This window comes from Daktulosphaira vitifoliae, unplaced genomic scaffold, assembly GCF_025091365.1.
Source record: "Daktulosphaira vitifoliae isolate Bord-2020 unplaced genomic scaffold, ASM2509136v1 Scaffold_1, whole genome shotgun sequence".
Classification (NCBI taxonomy): domain Eukaryota; kingdom Metazoa; phylum Arthropoda; class Insecta; order Hemiptera; family Phylloxeridae; genus Daktulosphaira; species Daktulosphaira vitifoliae.
In genome coordinates this window covers 11,807,621-11,828,097 of record NW_026099572.1, presented here as the reverse complement: position 1 = coordinate 11,828,097, position 20,477 = coordinate 11,807,621, and the positions used below count along the sequence as shown (strand labels likewise).

Here is a 20,477-nt window from a genome sequence, read left to right as displayed (position 1 = left end):
AAAAAAAAAAAAAAAAAAAAAAAAAAGCACATCATAGTAAAACCAATGCCTTCTCAGCTTCGCATCGAAGCTAAAAACACATATTATTTGCATGTGTTGCTAATAGCAAGAACAATATCAACAAAAATTTTCAAATAAATTATAGGTATTATTGAAAATGAATTACATAATTTTTAGCTTCGATGCGAAGCTGAGAAGGTATTGGTTTTACTATGATTTGATTTCTTTTTGTGTCTGTTACCACTTTTTCTCACAGAACAAATTTCTTTCAACGATACGTCAAAAGATCACAAATCGTATCTAGTCGAAGAAATTACCCTCAAAAATTGAACAACTCTCCCTCGCTTACCGTAAATGGGGGAAACCGACAAAAACAATACAAATTTAAAAATTGCTAATTTTCGAAATTTTTTACTTAAAACTGCCATAACTTCTTTAAAAATGACCAAATCAATATATGTATATTTTTATAGACGCATGATATCTTTACGTATCATTTGGCATATTTTTTTATAAATCTGACCGTTTATCTGCCCACAGGAGGGGATTCCAAATGACAACTTTTTCACAAAAAAATTACTTTTTCAACTTAAATTTTGAAAGTGTTCTTGAAAGTCTGACACTTTTATATATATCTTAAATTAAAGCTAATGTAATGTAAATTGTAAACACAATTTTTTTATGAGAAATAATATTTTTTAATAATCTGTTTTTCATTCGACATACTTTATCTTAATCAGGATATTAATATGGAACTAGCAGATCATGTAGCTTTTGGAATAATCCACCAATTTTTTAAAATTATACACTATCTAAAGATTTGCATCGAAGCGTTTATTTTTTTTATAGTGATTTTAATCACTATCAGATACATGATATACATGATCCAACTATGCTACGTCACCACTGTGCCGCGACCCTCCTGTGCTGGGTTTTTAATTCTATTTGTGTGTAGTAGCACACACAAATAAGGTTAAAAAATTAGTCCAGTCCAGTCCATAACATTCCAAAATTTTTTATAACATGTTGCTATAAATCATAAATCTAAAAAAAAAAATGATTTTTAGTTTCACCCGAATTTAATAATGGATTTTTACAATTTTAATCAAATATTATAATACGCTCAATTGAATAAATTTTTTTACTTTAATTACCCAGCATAGGGGAGTCGCAGCACAGTGGTGACGTGTCATAATTGGGTCAATTATAATGATATCTGACAGTGATTAAAATCATTAACATAAAAAACGATTCGATGCAAATCTGTAGAAAGTGTTTAATTTTAAAAAATTGGTGGATTATTCCAAAAGCTACATGATATGCTATTTCCTTATTTATATCCTAATTAAGATAAAATATGTCGAATGAAAAAATAAATTAAAAGAATTTTATTGATCCATACATTTTTCAAAAGTTATAGCATAATAAAGTTGTTTAACTTTAATATGCTTTAACGATTTTATATTTTACATTTTTATGCTTCATTCGGTAGCCATTTTCATCGTGAAGACAAAATAAAGTCCGAAATTAATAATTCCATAATAAGTTCCATAATAAGGTACATTACATTAGCTTTAATTTAAGATATATATAAAAGTGTCAGACTTTCCAGAACACTTTCAAAAGTTAAATTGAAAAAGTTAATTTTTTGTGAAAAAATTGTCATTTTAAATCTCCCCTCTGTAGGCAGGTAAACGGTCAGATTTATAACAAAATATGCCAAATGATAGGTAAAGATATCATGCGTCTATAAAAATATACATATATTGATTTGGTCAATTTTAAAGAAGTTATGGCAGTTTTAAGTAAAAAAAATTGAAAAAATTTCGAAAATAAGGGATTTTTAAATTTATAATTTTTTTGGAGATTTCCCCCATATACGGAGATCGATGGATTTTTTTTCAATTTTTGAGGATAATGACTTCAATTAAATACTATTTATGATAATTTGACGTATCGTTGAAAGAAATCAGTTCGATGAATGCTGAGAAAAAGCGGTAACAGATACAAAAAAACACAAATCATAGTAAAACCAATACCTTCTCAGCTTCGCATCAAAGCTAATAATGGTTACATTTTTTGGGAATTTTTCCAAGATAAGTAAAATATTTCGTTTGAAAAACTATAATCCTCTAATATCAACATTATGTTTCAATTACTGATGGCAGAAAATCATGTACTAATTAATTAATCATATACAATTAATTAATGCCCGCAATTAATCATAATAAAACTATGATTATGATTATTTTGAGAAAAAAAGCCATAAATCTTTTTTTAGGTATTTTTTTTAGCATCGACACAAGCTGATGAAGATGATGATCTGGATAAAACTCGAGAAAATTTCTATCATGCAAAAGATAAGTTGGTAGAATGCTTAGGTGAATGGAGTTTCGCATGTAGTATTATTGATTCCGTAGGTAATAATAATATAATTTTTTTTTTCTATTAGGATTACTATATAGTGTTCAGTATGTATGGAAACAAGTTTCTATTTTTCTTATTATTTGTGACAATTACTGTTTACTTACTTACTAAACACTCTGTTTAATAACTTATTATGCAAGATATTGCACAACATTAGTTCCCAAGGTGCTATTATTTGGTAGAAATATTTTATTCTAATATATTTTTTTTAATTCGATAAAAATTTGGGCTATGATCACTTTGAAATGTCACTTCCCATTGCAATGCTCTAATTAAATACTTTCATTAAAAAACGCACTTTAATTATTGTACAATAATCCAATATTTTTTGCTTTAGTTCAATGATATACTAATTATAATAATTAGTCATTATCAGAGGTGTATTCACATATTTTCTGCCTATAGGCATTTCAAATTTTGCCACCCATCATAACACTACTAATTCCCCCTCAAAAAAAAAAGTATTTAGAAATATTTTTGAAACAAATTTCTGTTTATTAATAAATCATAAAATGAGCAATATTTTTAATGTATTACATTACTAACATGTGTATTAAATGGTTGAGAACAAAAAGAACACAGTTATTATAAAATAGAATTATGTCGACATTTAGTTTTCACAAATGAGTCAATTAAATATTCCCAATTCAGTTCGTTTAACAATTAATTTTTTTTGTTCAAAAATGCAATATTATTTAACTTTATATCAGTATAAGTGGATATAAGATCGTCTTTGATGCGTTTTAGACGGGAAAACGATCTCTCTATATTACAATTAGACATTTGTACACATAAGAAAATTCTTAATGCTCGTATATCAATATTGGGAAAAATATTTTGGATTTAATGAAACTATTTGTTGTTTAATCGTCATTAATAAACAATTTTACTGGGTCGGCCTCCAAAATTAACGTATTAAAAATCATATTAGTTGAATTGACAGACCCGCAACTATCTTCTGATTCATTAAGTTCAACTTCAAGAGGCAAAGTATTTTTTATTTTATTGTCATTAATATGAGAATACGATCAACAATAAAATCTGTAGTTTTATCATTACTAATTTTTATACAAAAAGTAGATGGAACTGATTTCTCAAAAAAATTAGTTTATAAATTAGGATTATTGATTTAACAAATTTTGTAGTTTATCATTTTTTAATTTGGCAATATTTTTGTATTGGTCACTACTTAATCTTTTTCTATTGCATATCATAAACATGATATGTTTTTCAAAATAGATTTTAAGATAATATTAATCAATTTTTTCCGGTTTAAAAAACTCTACAGAGACAGTGACAAGAAAAGTACTGTAAAAGTAATAAATTTGTTTTTGTTAATAACCTCTGCTATTGTTATCGGGAAATTGAAAATAGATTTAACTTTGCTTCTAGCTATCAAAAACATATCATAAATACATAATAAAGTAATACATACATAAAATACATAATACATATAAATACATAAATAAATACAAAATATTATGAAAATGATTAGGAAGGCTTTTTAAAAATTTTTCGGCCTTTAATATTTGCCATCCCTCAAAATTGACCGCTGTGGGCATTTGCCTATAGTGCTTGCATATAAATACGCCGCTGGTCATTATAACTTGCATTCTTTAACTAAAAAGTGTATAAATAAAATTAATCATTCCCCAAAAAAGATAAAATTTATCAAGAAATCCATAAAGAAAAAAAAACTCATTTAACTGATTCTATACCTTCAAATTCATCAATTTTAATTGGACAAATTTTACACGACTTTGCATACGCTTTAGATCAATATTTTTTAAAAGGGGTCAACATTTTCAGAACGTTGTCATGAAAGAAAAATCTTTTTGGCGTAGAACTATAAATATAATTTATATTCAAACTTCAATTTTACATATGTTATTAATTGAATTTTTAAAAAATATGTTAAAAGGAAGTTTATTGTCTACAGTATTACGTATAAAAATTTCAAGTTGATTCATGAATTTTAATTTCATAGAACAGAATGGTCGATTCTAAAGTTTTAAATTATCAGAATCGTCCGTTTTTCAGGATATTTTCTTCTGCAAAATAACTCAGAAGAATTTGTTTAGCAATATATATAATTTGACTTTCAAAAAATTAAAAAGAAAAAACAATAGCACAGTGAGGTCGTAACATAGTTGGGACAAGTATGTTGATATCTGACAATGATTAAAATCACTATCATAAGAAATGCTTTGAAGCAAATCTGTAGATATTGTTTTATTTTAAGAAATTGGTGAATTATTTCAAAATCAAAATTAACTTCTATTTGACAAAAAATAAAGACAAATCATGACTAATAGTTAGTCAATCATCCTGTACTTATAAATTATAAAACTTGAAATCAAAATATAATTTAGGAAATTAGAATTTATTTGCTTTTGGAAAAGTCTAACATTTCCTTCTAAAAGTTAAATACTATCTACAGATTTGCATAGAAGAATTTTTAAGATGTCAGATATCATCTATACATGTTTTCACTATGTCGGATCATTTATCAATTAATTTGACAGGGTTCAAATTAATTATTTACAGGGATTGTAGGCAGCACCTTAATATTATTAAATATTATAATCTTAAATATTTTAGTATGTAAAGTAATTAAATAAAAATTTAATGATCCATACATTTTTAGCTTCGATGCGAAACTAAAAAGAAGGGTATTGGTTTTACTATGTTTTTTTTTGTGTTTGTTATCACTTTTTCTCAGCTCTTCCCGAACTGATTTCTTTCAACAATACGTCAAAAGATCACAAATTGTATCTAGTCGAAGACATTACCATCAAAAATTGAAAAATTTCCCTCGTTCCCCGTAAATGGGGGAGACCTCCAAAAAAATACAAAATTTTAAAATCGCTAATTTTAGAAATTTTTAGTTTCGATGCGAAGCTGAGAAAGTATTGGTTTTACTAAGATGTGTTTTTCTTTTTGTGTCTGTTACCACTTTTTCTCAGCTCTCACTGGATCGATTTCTTTCAACAATATGTCAAAAGATCACAATTCGTATCTAGTTGAAAACATTATCCTTAAAAATTGAAAAAAATTATCTCGTTTCCCGCAAATAGGGGAAATATCCAAAAAAATTACAAATTTAAAAATCGCTAATTTTCAAAATTTTTTCAATTTTTTTTCTTAAAATTGCCATAAATTTTTTAACAATATAATTTTTTTATGTAGATTCATGATATCATTACCTTTCATTTGGTATATTTTTTTTTATATTTGACCCTTTACCTGCCCACAGGGGGGGATTTTAAATTTCAACTTTTCCATAAAAAATTAACTTTTTCAACTTAATTTTTGAAAGTGTTCCGGAAAGTCTGACACTTTTATAGATATATTAAATTAAAGATAATGTAATGTACTTTATTATGCAAAAAACAAATTTCGGACTTTATTTTATCTTCACGGTAAAAATAGCTACCAAATGCTATTTTTGTATGAAAATTCTCGATTTTTTTTTTTTACATGTTTATACTTTATCTTGATCAGGATATTAATAAGGAAATAGCAGATCATGTAGCTTTTGAAATAATCCACCAATTTTTTAAAATTAATACTATCTAAAGATTTGCATCGAAGCTTTTTTAATGATTTTAATCATTGTCAGATATCATTATACATGATCCAACTATGCCACGTCGCCAATGTGCCGCGACCCCCTTTTGTAATTTTTTGCATTGTAGGAATACCTTTTGAAATAACATAATCATTCTAAATTATATCAAATAAAAATTTTATTTAATGTATTATATGATTAAAAATGAATAAACATTCTAGCGACTATTCCTCTATGAGTCATCAGCCTCATAAGTCAAATGAATATATATTTTAATTTGTTTGAAATACGCAACGAAACGTTATAGAATAGTAATTATATTTACTGTTAGATATTAAATAATACTAATCAACAAAAACTCCTCAACGCTACATTAGATTCAACTGTACTTAACATTTGTAAATTTCAATTAATATGCTGTTTATAAATTTATAAATATCAAAAGGTGTTTACTTGTAAATATAAATTTATTATATAAATGAAAAAAATATCATGATTTTAGATCCAATGCCATCGTCAATTGCTTGTAATTTTAACGATCTAAGAGTTTTACTAGTTGTTGGTGAAAGAACTACTGGTCAAATTGATGATTATTTAGCAAAATGTATATGCTCACAAAAAAGCGCACCTTTGGCTGCTCGAGGTTTTAAAACAGTAGAAATATGCCAACAAACGATAGTAAAATGTGGTGAAACTTGGCGTAACGGGTTATATGAAGATGTCAAAAATTTCACTTGGGTTAGTAACATAAAATTAAATATTTCTAGAATTCTGTTGATAAATAACTAAAAACTAAAACTAAAAAATTTCTGCGATTTACAATATTTATATGAATTCAATATGGAATTTTTCTACTGATTCTAAATGCAATTTCAGATTTGTTCCATTACATCTGAATTCTGGAATAATTACTCATTAGTAATTATATTTTACTACTTTTATTTAATAGTTCATTAAAATGTGGTGTATTTTAAAATCACAATTTTAAGAAAGGTAACCGGGAACAAATTAATAACTATAGACCTATATCAAAAATTTCATTAATTGCGAAAATCTTTTCGAAAATAATTACTCAAAACATTACGCCAATGTTCAAAAATGTTTTTGTAAACGAACAACATGGATTTCGTAATGGAAGATGAACTGTTACAAATCTTACGGTTTTTAAGCAAACTATTATAGACTCTTTTGAATCTAAATCTCAACTAGATGCTGTCTATACTGACTTTGAAAAACCATTTAATAAAATAAACCACACATTACTGGTTCGTAAACTAGAAATGATTGGTATTCTAAATCCTCTATTATCTTGGTTTAATTCATTTCTTACTAATAGAATACATATTATAAAATATAAAAATTTCCAGTCTAATATTATTAGAGTGACATCAGGTGTTCTTCAAGGCGATCATGTATCACCTCTCTTGTTTCTTATATATATAAACAGATATTGTAATTGTATTGAAATACTCAAAAATACTACTCTTAGCAGATGATGCGAAACTATTTATGCCCATTAACTTTATTTCCGATGCTATTTGCTTTCAAACTGAAAATTCATAATTTCGCTAAGTGGTGTAACGATAACGGTATGACTCTCAATATAAATAAATGCTCAATCTTATCCTTTCCACTAAAAAAAACCCCATACTGCATAAATACTTTTTAAACAATCATCTTCTTTAAAGAGTAGATTATGTAAAAGTTCTGGGTGTTACATTTGATACGAACTAACTATTAATGCACACATACATGAGATAAAAATAAAGGCTACATCTAATTTACACTTCATAATAAGAATTTGCCATGAATTCTTTTGCGCAGATGCCCTTAAGGCAGTTTATTTCTCATTAGTAAGATCTCACCTTGAATACGCTTCACTTGTTTGGTTTAATAATTCTTTTATTCAAATTCTTGACTTAGATTCAATACAAAATAATTTTCTAAGATATTTATCATTTAAATGTAAGATTGAAAAGTTACCCTTATATGTTTACGATGGAGTTTTAGGGTTTTTTTAATATTAATACTTTAGGTTTTAGAAGGAACAATCAAAATTTAGTGTTTTTATATAAACTTCTTAACGGTGACATTGATTGCTCATTCCTTCTTGAGCATTTACAATTTAAAATACCTAAAATTAGCACCCGAATTAAAGATTTATTCTACGTAAAAAATATTTTTAAAAAAAACCCAGCAAAATGGGGTGGCGACACAGTAGGGTCGTGGCATAGTTGGGTCCAGTATAGATGATATCTGACAGTGATTAAAATCACTATCATAAGAAACGCTTCGATGCAAATCTGTAGATAGTGTTTAATTAAAAAAAAAAAATTTGTTAAAATAGCATATTTTTGAATACGGTATTTGCGCATTGAAGATAGGTCGTCGGGACAAATTTTTTTTTTCATTTTATAGTACATAAAAACAGCTTTAATTTGATATATGTTTAAAGGACGCAGTATTTCCGGAACATTTTCAAAAATTAAGTTGAAAAAGTTATTTTTTGTAAAAAAGTTACTATTTTAAATCCACCCAGTGAGCAGAATAAGTGTTAGATTTTCAAAAAAAAAATATATCAAATGAAAAGAAATTACCTAAGATTTCAATATAAAAAAATATTATTTTGATTTGTTCATTTTTGAAAAAGTTATGGCAGTTTTAAGTACAAAAAACATCCCGATAAAATGTAATTTTTATCGCAAACATTACATTTTTTTTTAAATTTTCGACAGCCATTTGCACATAGAAGATAAGATGTCGGGACAAATTTTTTTTTTTCATTTGATAGTATATAACATAACCTTTGATTTGATATATGTTTAAAGGACGCAGTATTTCCGGAACATTTTCAAAAGTTCAGTTGAAAAAGATCTATGTTTTTTACAATATTTTAAGTTTTGAACGCCCCCTATATAAGGGGAAATTGTCCAATTTTAATAAAAAGTATGTCAAATGAAAGATGTACTTATAATGTATTTAGAAAAAAAAAATTTGTGCTGATATATACATTTTTCAAAAAGTTATAGCATTTTTAAGTTGAAAATTTAAAATCGAAAATCGAAAATTTTAACACAAAAATAGTGTTTTTTTAACTACGGCAGCCGTTTAAATGTAGAAAAAAAAGTGTCGGGACAAATTTTTTTTTTTCATTTTGTAGTACATAAAATAAGCTTTAATTTGATATATGTTTAAAGGACGCAGTCTTTCCGGAACATTTTCAAAAATTAAGTTGAAAAAATTAATTTTTGTAAAAAAGTTGCCATTTTAAATCCCCCCCAATGAGCAGGTTAAGTGATAGATTTTCAAAAAAATGATATCAAATGAAAGGTAAATATCTAAGGTTTTAGTATAAAAAAAAATTATGTTGATTTGTTGATTTTTCAAAAAGTTATGGAAGTTTTAAGAAAAAAAAGTGAAAAAATTTCGAAAATTAGCGATTTTTAAATTTGTAATTTTTTTGGATATTTCCCCCATTTGCGGGGAACGAGGGAATTTTTTTCAATTTTTAAGGGTAATGTCTCCAACTAGATACGATTTGTGATCTTTTGACGTATTTTTGAAAGAAATCGGTCTAGTGAGAGCTGAGAAAAAGTGGCAAAAGACAGAAAAAAAAACCACATCATAGTAAAATTAATACCTTCTCAGCTTCGCATCAAAGCTAAAATGGCAAAATTTACCGATTTTTAAAATTGTAATTTTGTTGGGGATTTCCCCTATTCATAATAATAATAATATCTTTATTACCGAAATAACTCCATTTACAATTTATATATAAATATGATAACAGTTGAGAACACGTAACAATCAAATCACAAATTAATAGAAGTAAATATAGATTATAAATTATTAATTTTTATTATTAAATGTATAAAGATCTAAATTTATCAATATTGCTAAAAACGAAAAAATCAACATCAGCCCTATTACCCGCCAACATTAAAACAATAATGGGAGAAGATTCTAATATTAGCTTCGATGCGAAGCTGAGAAGGTATTAATTTTACTATGATGTGGTTTTTTTTTTTCTGTCTTTTGCCACTTTTTCTCAGCTCTCACTAGACCGATTTCTTTCAAAAATACGTCAAAAGATCACAAATCGTATCTAATTGGTGACATTATCCTTAAAAATTGAAAAAAATTCCCTCGTTCCCCGAAAATGGAGGAAATATCCAAAAAAATTACAAATTTAAAAATCGGTAATTTTTCACTTTTTTTTCTTAAAACTTCCATAACTTTTTCACAAATGAACTAATCAACATAATTTTTTTTTATAATTAAATCTTAAATATTTTCCTTTCATTTGATATAATTTTTTTTAAAATCTAACACTTATTTTACTCACTGGGGGGATTTAAAATTAACAACTTTTTTACAAAAATTTACTTTTTCAACTTAATTTTTGAAAATGTTCTGGAAATACTGCGTCCTTTAAACATATATCAAATAAAAGGTTATTTTATGAACTATAAAATGAAAAAAAAAAATTTGTCCCGACACTTTATCTTCTACATTTAAACGGCTACCGTAGTTAAAAAAAACACTATTTTTTGTTAAAATTTTCGATTATCGATTTTAAATTTTCAACTTAAAAATGCTATAACTTTTTGAAAAATGTATATATCAGCACAAATTTTTTTTTATAAATACATTTTAAGTACATCTTTCATTTGACATACTTTTTATTAAAATTAGACAATTTCACCTTATATATGGGGCGTTCAAAATTTGAAATATTGTAATAAACATAGATCTTTTTCAACTGAACTTTTGAAAATGTTCTGGAAATACTGCGTCCTTTAAACATATATCAAATAAAAGGTTATTTTATGTACTATAAAATGAAAAAAAAAAATTTGTCCCGGCCACCTATCTTCTATGCACAAAAGGCTACCGTATTCAAAAATATGCTATTTTTGTAATAAAATTCTGGGTTTTGTATTTTATTTTATTTTAAAATATCTTATTAGGGGAATTCACTAACTTTCATGAATATTGTTTTATTAAAAATTTTACTTTAAAGGACAAAAAAAGTACGTTCAAAATGATAACATTTTTAACATATTAAAAATCAAAATCAATAATTATTTTAAAACAATTAATTTTAAAAATTATATAATATATAATTAAAAGAAAAACTAATCTGGGTATAATTAAGGAAATAGAAGTTGATGTTGCTTGTGTCCATCAATTTTTTAGAATTAAACACTATTTAAAGTTTTGCATCGAAGCGTTTCTTATAATAGTGATTTTAATCAATGTCAGATTAAATCTATACTGGACCTAACTATGCAACTTCCCCACTGTGCTAGGTTTTTATATCTAAATCTCATTATTTAAACATTAGTAATAATATTAAAACTCAGAAGTGATAGAAAAAGTCTCAATGCAGATTTGAAAGCACCACGAGACATTGATTAAGAAAAATATATATGTTCTTCTGATGAAAGTTTCTTGTAGTTCAGTGTATTAATTCATAAGAAAAAAACAATTTTTTATTAAAATTATTACATCAAACTCTTTAAATTTTTATACGCGTTAAAAGTAAAGAAATATACTAATACTTTATTATTTTAATAATATCTCCGTAAATATGACAGTAATCAATTATTGAATATCAATTTCACATTACATTTATTTACAGTAATTAGTATTTATTCATATATTATACTTTTAAATCAAAAAATCACTTATTAGGATAAAATTAATGAAATTGGTTTATTTTTTTTTTAATATTTATAAATCAAATAACTAATTGGGATAAAATTAAGGGAATAAGAGTTATTGTTGCTTTTGAAATAATCTACCAATTTTTTAAAATTAATCACTATCTACAAATTTGTATCGAAGCGTTTCTTATGATAAAAATTTACTATACTTGTACCAACTATGTAATTTACATATTATGCCGCGACCCCGTGTGTTACAGTTTTTTTGTATAAACTAATATGTAATTTTCATTTTATTTTTTATTTTTTACGTGGGCAGAAATGAAATTAGGAGGCTAATCTTACTCATAAATTGCCCTGATGGTCTTTTGTTTTCAAGATATTTAGTTTTTATAAAAGCGTAAACGTATAGTATAGTTCGTACAAATTTAATGTAATAATTAATTTAATATATTTAAAAACTTCATTAATATAAGAGTATTATATTAAAATTGTAAAATTTTTGTTATGTTCATAACATAATGGAGAAAAATATTATTATTATTCATAACAACTAGAAACATAGATAAACAATTTTAAAAACACTAAAATTTAAAGAAACTATAAATTAATTTGTTCCTAATATATATGAAATCGATTACTTTTATTTTTATTTTATTTTCAATTAGCCTAAAATAAAAATGCCAAATGCACCAAAATTTCTAAAACCTTCTAAATCGAATAAAAAAAATTCAAAAAAAACTAAAAATAATGAAACAGAAGATGAAGATGAATAACAGAAGTAAATTTTCAATTCATAAAATATATTATAGTCTATAACTTTATGTTACTATTTCATTGAATAAATAAATAATCAAATAATTATTTTAATGTAGAATTATTTTATTTTGTAATATTATATAGGCTATTTTCCATCTATACTTTATTGCAAAACAATTATTAGAGAATTAAAAAATTATTTTCATTTTATTTTAGTATAGTAGTTTACTATACTAAAATAAAATTCAGCCATTATGAGATTATAGTGAAGACTTTGCATCGATGGAAATATGACGGTGATTAATTTTAATATTAATATTTGAGAAGAAATTCTAGATCAATATTATAAAATTTATAGTATGGACAAACCTTAAAAAAACTTTTTTTAATACGAATTTATCACACGAAAAATATTTGCATGAAGATAGTACTTTTATTTTTCATTTTAACAGTTCTTTACACTCATAAGACAAGTTAAAACGAATTTTCTTTTTAAATTTTTACATACGTTTTTATTTAATTTCTGAATAGATTACTACGTAGAATTTTTGGAATATGTTTAAAGCTAAATGTTATTTGCATGTGTTGCTAATAGCAAGAAAAATATCAACAAAAATTTTCAAATAAATTATAGGTATTATTGAAAATTAATCATATAATTTTTAGCTTCGATGCGAAGCTGAGAAGGTGTTGGTTTTACTATGATGTTTTTTTTTTTATGTCTGTCGCCACTTTTTCTCAGCTCTCACTGGACCGATTTCTTTTAAAAATACGTCAAAATATCACAAATCGTATTTAGTTGGAGACATTACCCTTAAAAATTGAAAAAAAATCCATTTTATCGGGATATTTTTTGTACTTAAAACTGCCATAACTTTTTCAAAAATGAACAAATCAAAATAATATTTTTTTGTATTGAAACCTTAGATATTTCCCTTTCATTTGATATAATTTATCTAACACTTATTCTGCTCACTGAGGGGATTTAAAATAGTAACTTTTTTACAAAAAATAACTTTTTCAACTTAACTTTTGAAAATGTTCCGGAAATACTGCGTCCTTTAATCATATATCAAATTAAAGCTTATTTTATGTATTATAAAAAAAAAAAAAAATTTGTCCCGACGACCTATCTTCTATGCGCAAATGGCTACCATATTCAAAAATATGCTATTTTAACAAATTTTTTTTTTTTTAATTAAACACTATCTACAGATTTGCATCGAAGCGTTTTTTATGATAGTGATTTTAGTCACTGTCAGATATCATGTATACTGGACCCAACTATGCCACGACGCCACTGTGCTAAAGGTTTTTTTTAATAAAATGCTTGATGTCTTTAGCTATAATTTGGTATATATTATATTTTACATTTTTAACTATATAATGTTATAACTTATTAAAACTGTATGGATCAACACAATATTTTTAATAGAAATAATATTTATATCCCTTTTCATTCGGTGTACTTTATCTTAATCAGGACATTAATAATGAAGTAGCATATCATGTGGCTTTTGGAATAATCCACCAATATTTTTAAATTAAACGCTATCGAAGCGTTTTTTTTTATATTGATTTTAATCACTATCAGATACATGATATACATGATCCAACTATGCTACGTCATGACTGTGCCGCGACCCTCCTGTGCTGGGTTGTTTACAAAAATATTTGATGAATTGTTAAAAATTGTATGGCAAATATTTATTAAATTATGACCATTTTAGTACAATAGGTATGTAGCGTGGACGACTTATACATTATAAATTCATATTGTTAATGACATTACTCATCTGTCTTGTTTTTGTTAACATTGGATGTTATTTATCTTTTGATTTTTTCAAAACATGTTTTGAATTTAATATGCTAATGGATCAAAAAAATAATAATATTTTTAAATCTGTTCAAATACCAGGATTATTATGACTTTATAATGATTGAGGTGATTATGTATGTTATTTTGTTCAACAGATATTAAAATTCAATGCATAATAAAATTATTTAAATTAATTACTAAATTTATTCTAAAAATAAATCTTACAATTGTAAAAAAAATAAATCGATGTTGTGTAAAAAACAACGCCTGGAAACAAATATCATGCAATATAATATAATCAATAAATTTAGTATATTATATTCACTATACTTGTAGATTTTTAAATTTAAGACATTAGCGAAATTAATGAACTTCAATATTGTTTCTTATAAACAAAAATAATCTGTTATGATTTCGACTTACATCCAACAGTTTTTATTTATAGTAAGTATAACAACTAATTATAGCATGTATAACATATTATTATATTTTTTCTAAATATATTTATCGATGTTTCAATAACTTTAGTATTATAATAAGTACTTGAATACTACTTTTATCCATTACATTGATTAATTTAAATAATTTTTTTTAATTTATTTTTTAAAAAAATAATAAAAGTTTGGTTAAATATTCAACGTTATTTTTAAAATAAATATAAGCACGAGATATTTCATAAAATAATTTCTTTTAAAACTAATTTTGAAAGTAATTTGTATTGAAGACTTGATGCTTTAAGCTCCAACTTACAAAAATGCATGTGATTTATTTATTATTTTAAATAGTTTCTTTTTCAATTTTTCACGGCTCATTAGTAGCCAACCATTCCTAAGAGAAGGTTTCTAAACCATAGATACTCTGGAACTGGTGGTTAGTGCATCGCTTGAAAGAATAATGACGACTTCAATTTTGAACTAATCTAGCTCAGTATACGGAGTATTTGTGTCTGAAAATAGTACTTTTATAAAAAAAGTTGAGCAATAAAAGGGAGATATAAAAATAGTTATTATTAAATAATAAGAATAAAAAAATACTTCAGTCTCCTTTGTCAATATAAAAAAAAATTTAAGGCAACTACTGTATCGATAAGTTTAGAAACGGTTTCCTTATATTAGCTTTGATGCTATTCACATTTTATTTTGCTCATCACAATTTATTTATAATAATTGATCTGATAAATTAGTTAACTAAAGAATTATCTTAAATATAAAAGAAAATATTTAAATATGTTTAAATAAATAACAATAAACTACTATTGCAACAGTCAAATAATTATTATTCAACAAAAATCTTAGGCATTTTTTATATATTTTGGCTACCTAGGTGAATTTTTCGATATCTTCTATTTATTTTTACTTGCAATAAAGAAATACTAAAGAAATAATAATAATATTACTATATGCGATTTTCAATTCAATATCGTACTCGTTCAAGGAATGATAATTTTCATAGAAAAAATTGTGCCTGTAATTAAAATTTTCACAGATATTAAAATTTTTTAAATATTTAAATATTAATAAGAAATTTGTTTTACTCAATTTTTGCTAAAACCTGTTCATATTAATTTTCATTTTTTCAAATAAATTAGAAAAATCATATATTTTCTACTCTTATTGTAGTCTAAAAATGCTCAAATTTATAATGTAAAAATAAAATGTACTCATGAATTAATTAATTTTTAAATCAATGAATTCATTTGAAATTCGCATCAATTGCAAACCCTGTTTTATTGACAAAAATCTATTAAGTTAAAGATATATAAATAAATAAAAATGATGTTTTTTTATCTTCATCTTAAATTGATCAGATAAACCAATGTAGGTGAAAGACTGAGTAAGCTTCTAAAATATTACCCATATTGTGCCTGTATAGTGGCATTGTGGAAGAATTCAAGCATTTATTGTCCTCAGACAATAATTTAAACACTGACTGATAACACATTAGTAACACGAATTACATTACTGAAAACAAACTTCAATATTTTCATATCACTTTAATACTATAACATTACTAAACACTTTTTTCTAATAATATGAAAGTTATAAATTAATGCAAATTTACAAATCGTATCTTAAAAATTGATAAAATGAGTTTTTTTATCAATAATAATATAATTATAACAGTTTAAAATTTTGAAATTCTTTAATTAATTTTTAGCTTCGATGCGAAGCTGAGAAGGTATTAATTTTACTATGATGTGTTTTTTTTGTGTCTATGAACGCTCAATCTCAGCTCTCGCTGGACCGATTTTGATGAACAATATGTCAAAAGAACACAAATCGTATCTAGTCGAAAACATTACCCTCAAAATTATTATTTTAATTTATAATCTCAAAAGATACTGCCATAACTTTTTTAAAAATGAACATATCAATATAATTTTTTTTTTATAGATGCTTGATGTTTTTACGTATCATTTGGTATATTTTTTTTGTAAATCTGACACTTAACCTGCCCACAGGGGGGGATTAAAAAGGACAACTTTTTCACAAAAAATTAACTTTTTTAACTTAAATTTTGAAAATGTTCCGGAAGGTCTGACACTTTTATATATATCTTAAATTAAAGCTAATGTAATATACTTTAATTTGAAAAAAAAAAAATTTTGACCTCTGAATTTGTCTTCATGGTAAAAATGACTACCGTATTCAAAAATATGCTATTTTTGTGTTAAAACTCTGGTTTCGAATTTTATTTTATTTTAAAATACCTGACAAGGGGAGTCCAGATTTTCATAAATATTATATAAATAAAAAATTAATATAGCATAGAAATTTAAACTTATCTAAATTTATTTGCTTCTTTTAAGTCGAGAAAATTAACTTTGAAATTTGAATTAGCTTAAATAACTAATTTTTTCAATCGACAATAGCGACGTACGGTTGCCGAGTTGGTAAAACTTGTTTTACACGGTTGGGGTATGAGGTTCTAACTCGCCTATGACAATGAAATTTTACATTTTTTCTTAATTCTTTTTAAGTTAGTATAAATTTTTAACTCGTTTGATTTTTATCTCATTTAGATTCGATAACTTCAATAAAGATCAAGGATCCCATCACTTTAGTCGCCCCTTTCAAGAAGAAATTACTTANCATCACTTTAGTCGCCCCTTGCAAGAAGAAATTTCTTATTCGTATTAAAATTATTTTACTATATTTTAAGTTTTAGCTTCGATGCAAAGCCGAGAAGATGTTTTTTTGTGAATATCATTTATTTTCTCTGCTCTAACTTGAACTTTTTTCAACGATACGTCCAATGACTACAATTCGTATCTAGTTGAAGATATTACTCTCAAAAATTGAAAAAAAATTCTAATTTATCAATTAAACAGTTAGTTATTACATTTTCTCCATAAAGACAATTAAAATCATTAACCTCTAATGTTTTCAAAATATTTATTAACGAATGAAGTTTGATATGATATGTTTCAACTACCAAATTAAATCATTATACTTTGTAATTTTTATAATTTTTTTACTCTATTNCATACTTTGTAATTTTTATCATTTTTTTACTCTATTTGTGTGTGCTACTACTAGACTATAATATTACAAATTTTTTTGTAACATGTTGCTATATAAATCATTTCTAAAAAAAATGATTAATTTTTCTCCTGAATTAACAATTGATTTTTACAAATATAATCAAATTTTATAATACGCTCAATTGAGTAAATCTTTTTAATAACTTTGTTTTGATTGGTTCATTTAGTTAAAGTAAATCATTAAAATGAATTAAGTTCTGAATATTTCAATTGCAGAATCTTTTCAAACATCAAAAGATACTAGGAAATTATTACTATTACTTCTATTTAAGTTATCTATTACCATATAAATACAAAAAAATATTGAGCTTTTCTGATAAATTTACTATAAATAGCAATAATAAAACTTTCTGACTGCATATTGATCTTAACGATACAATTTTTTTAATTGTCATAAAATTTTCTATTTAATTATGTCAATGTCAAACTTACCAATTGAGCTAAAAGTTATGGTAAAATAAATTTTTTTTTTTTTTTATAAACATTTACAACAATCAACTTTAAACGATTAACAAAATAGGTTAAATATGTCATTTTCCTTATTTTTAACTTATTAATAATCAAATTAATATTAAATATTATATCAAATCAGTATTAATTTAAAACAATTTTTTTTGTTCTTAATTATTTTTTTTTATATGTAAAAACTATTTTTTAATAATATTAAAACTTAGAAGTTATAGAAAAAGTCTAATTGCACATTTTAAAACATCGCGAAAAGTTGATTTAGAATAGTATATTTTTGTTTCTGATGGAAGTTCCTTGTAGTCCAGTGTATAAAACTTATAACTTTGTTAATTGTTATAACTTTATCAAAAATGACCAAATCAGTATATTTTTTTTTATTTAGATGCATGTCTTTATCTATCATTTGGTTTTTTTTATAAATCTAACCCTTTACCTGCCCACAAGAGGGATTCAAAATATTAACTTTTTTTTTTTTAGTTAAAGTAAATCATTAAAATTAATTCAGTTCTGGATATTTCAATAGTAGAATCTTTTTAAATATCAAAAATTACTTAGAAATGATTACTATGATTTCTATTTAAGTGTTCTATTACGATAAAAATGCAAAAAATAATGAGTTTTTCTGATAAATTTACAATAAATAATAATTATAAAACTTTCTGACTGCATATTAATCTTAAAAATAACATTGTTTTAATTCTCATAAAATTTTCTATTTAATGATTCATTCTAGTCAACGAAGGAGTAATTTTGCAGAATAGCAGAAAAAATTCCCAACAAACTTTTTTTTTTTTTGTTTTAATTAGGCAATTGGTGGATTATTCCAAAAGCAACATCAACTCTTATTTCTTTAATTATATCATGATTAGTAGTTCTTTGATTTTAAAATATAATATTTGAATATATACTAATTATAATTATTAAATTTAGTATGAAATTGATATTTAATATTGTAATTTAAACGGAGAAATTATAAAAATAATAAAGAAGTTATATTTTGCTTTACTTTTACGTGTATAAAAATTTAAAGGGCCTGATACAATAATTTTCAATAAAAACTGTTACTTTAAAAAAATGCACTAGACTACAAGGAACTTTCATCAAAAGCAAAAATATACTTTTCTAAATCAANNNGGACTACAAGGAACTTTCATCAGAAGCAAAAATATACTTTTCTAAATCAAATTTTCGCGTTGTTTTCAAATCTGCAAGTAGACTATTTCTATCACTTCTAATTTTTTATATTATTACTAATTATATATATAAAATAATAATTAAAAGAAAAAAAAATTTGTTTTCAAATTATTACTGATTTGATTTTTAATATGTTAAAAATAATCAGTCCAAATTTTCAATTTTAACCTATTTTTTTGGTTCTTTAAAGTTGATGAAAAATTTTTGATAAAGATTTATGAAAGTTTATAGTAAAATAAATTGAATATATTACCATAACTTTTAACTCAATTACAAGTTTAAAATTGACATCTAGGCCAGTCAACAAAGGAAAAATTGTGGAAAAAATTCCCAACCAAATTTTGTTTTTTTAAAAGTTAAATTAAAATATGTGTAATGACATACTAATAGTCCTCATTGATTGGAATTGAGTTTATTTTTTACAGCCTCGCAAAAGTTCAAAAATATGAGCTTTTTTAATTTTCTCAAAAAATATATAGCTTACAAAAAAAAGTTTCGTACAAAAGTTGTTTAAAAGACAATTATAAACAAAAAAATAATCTTATATTTTTTCATTTAAACAATTATTTTTCGAGTTACATTACATTTAATTTGAGTACTATAATTTATATTCCATTTTANTCTTATATTTTTTCATTTAAACAAATATTTTTCGAGTTACATTACATTTAATATGAGTAATAAAATTTATATTCCATTTTTTTCATTTTACGGTTACTTTTTATCATGTTATACTTACATTAGACACAATGTTATAAATGCATATGTGTGTATGTGTGAGTTTATTTATTTAGTGTATCATAGAAGTGTAGTGTATATTAATATACAAGCGATAGAGTAGGTAATTGATTTGACGCTATATTGTTTAAACCCAACTAAACGCAAAATTCTACATCCCAAACAACAATCATACTATGTAAATTGCCACTGGAATTTTCTTTTTCTTTGCTTTAATCCCAACTACTTGGGATCGGCCACCCTTATCCTAAGCTTTCACTTGACACGATCTCCCACATCTTCTACGCT

The 20,477-nt window shown here is 24.5% G+C and overlaps 1 protein-coding gene and 1 long non-coding RNA gene across 2 annotated transcripts in view; one reads left to right on the top strand and one right to left on the bottom strand.

Moving 5' to 3' along the window:
• The window catches only part of LOC126893577 (uncharacterized), a 14,837-nt gene extending 2,300 nt beyond the window's left edge, over positions 1-12,537 (top strand). The window contains exons 2-4 of the mRNA XM_050663916.1: positions 2,282-2,420; positions 6,501-6,736; positions 12,336-12,537. Coding sequence (XP_050519873.1) covers positions 2,282-2,420; positions 6,501-6,736; positions 12,336-12,443 — 483 coding nt within the window. The 3' untranslated portion in view covers positions 12,444-12,537. The remainder of the gene's footprint in view (positions 1-2,281; positions 2,421-6,500; positions 6,737-12,335) is intronic.
• A 2,349-nt stretch (positions 12,538-14,886) lies between these two features.
• Positions 14,887-16,316, bottom strand: LOC126893580 (uncharacterized). The gene is made up of 3 exons (XR_007701215.1): positions 16,099-16,316; positions 15,642-15,709; positions 14,887-15,191 (listed from the first exon to the last, which is right to left on the bottom strand). It is a non-coding gene; the product is annotated as an uncharacterized LOC126893580 (long non-coding RNA).
• Positions 16,317-20,477: the final 4,161 nt, after the last annotated feature.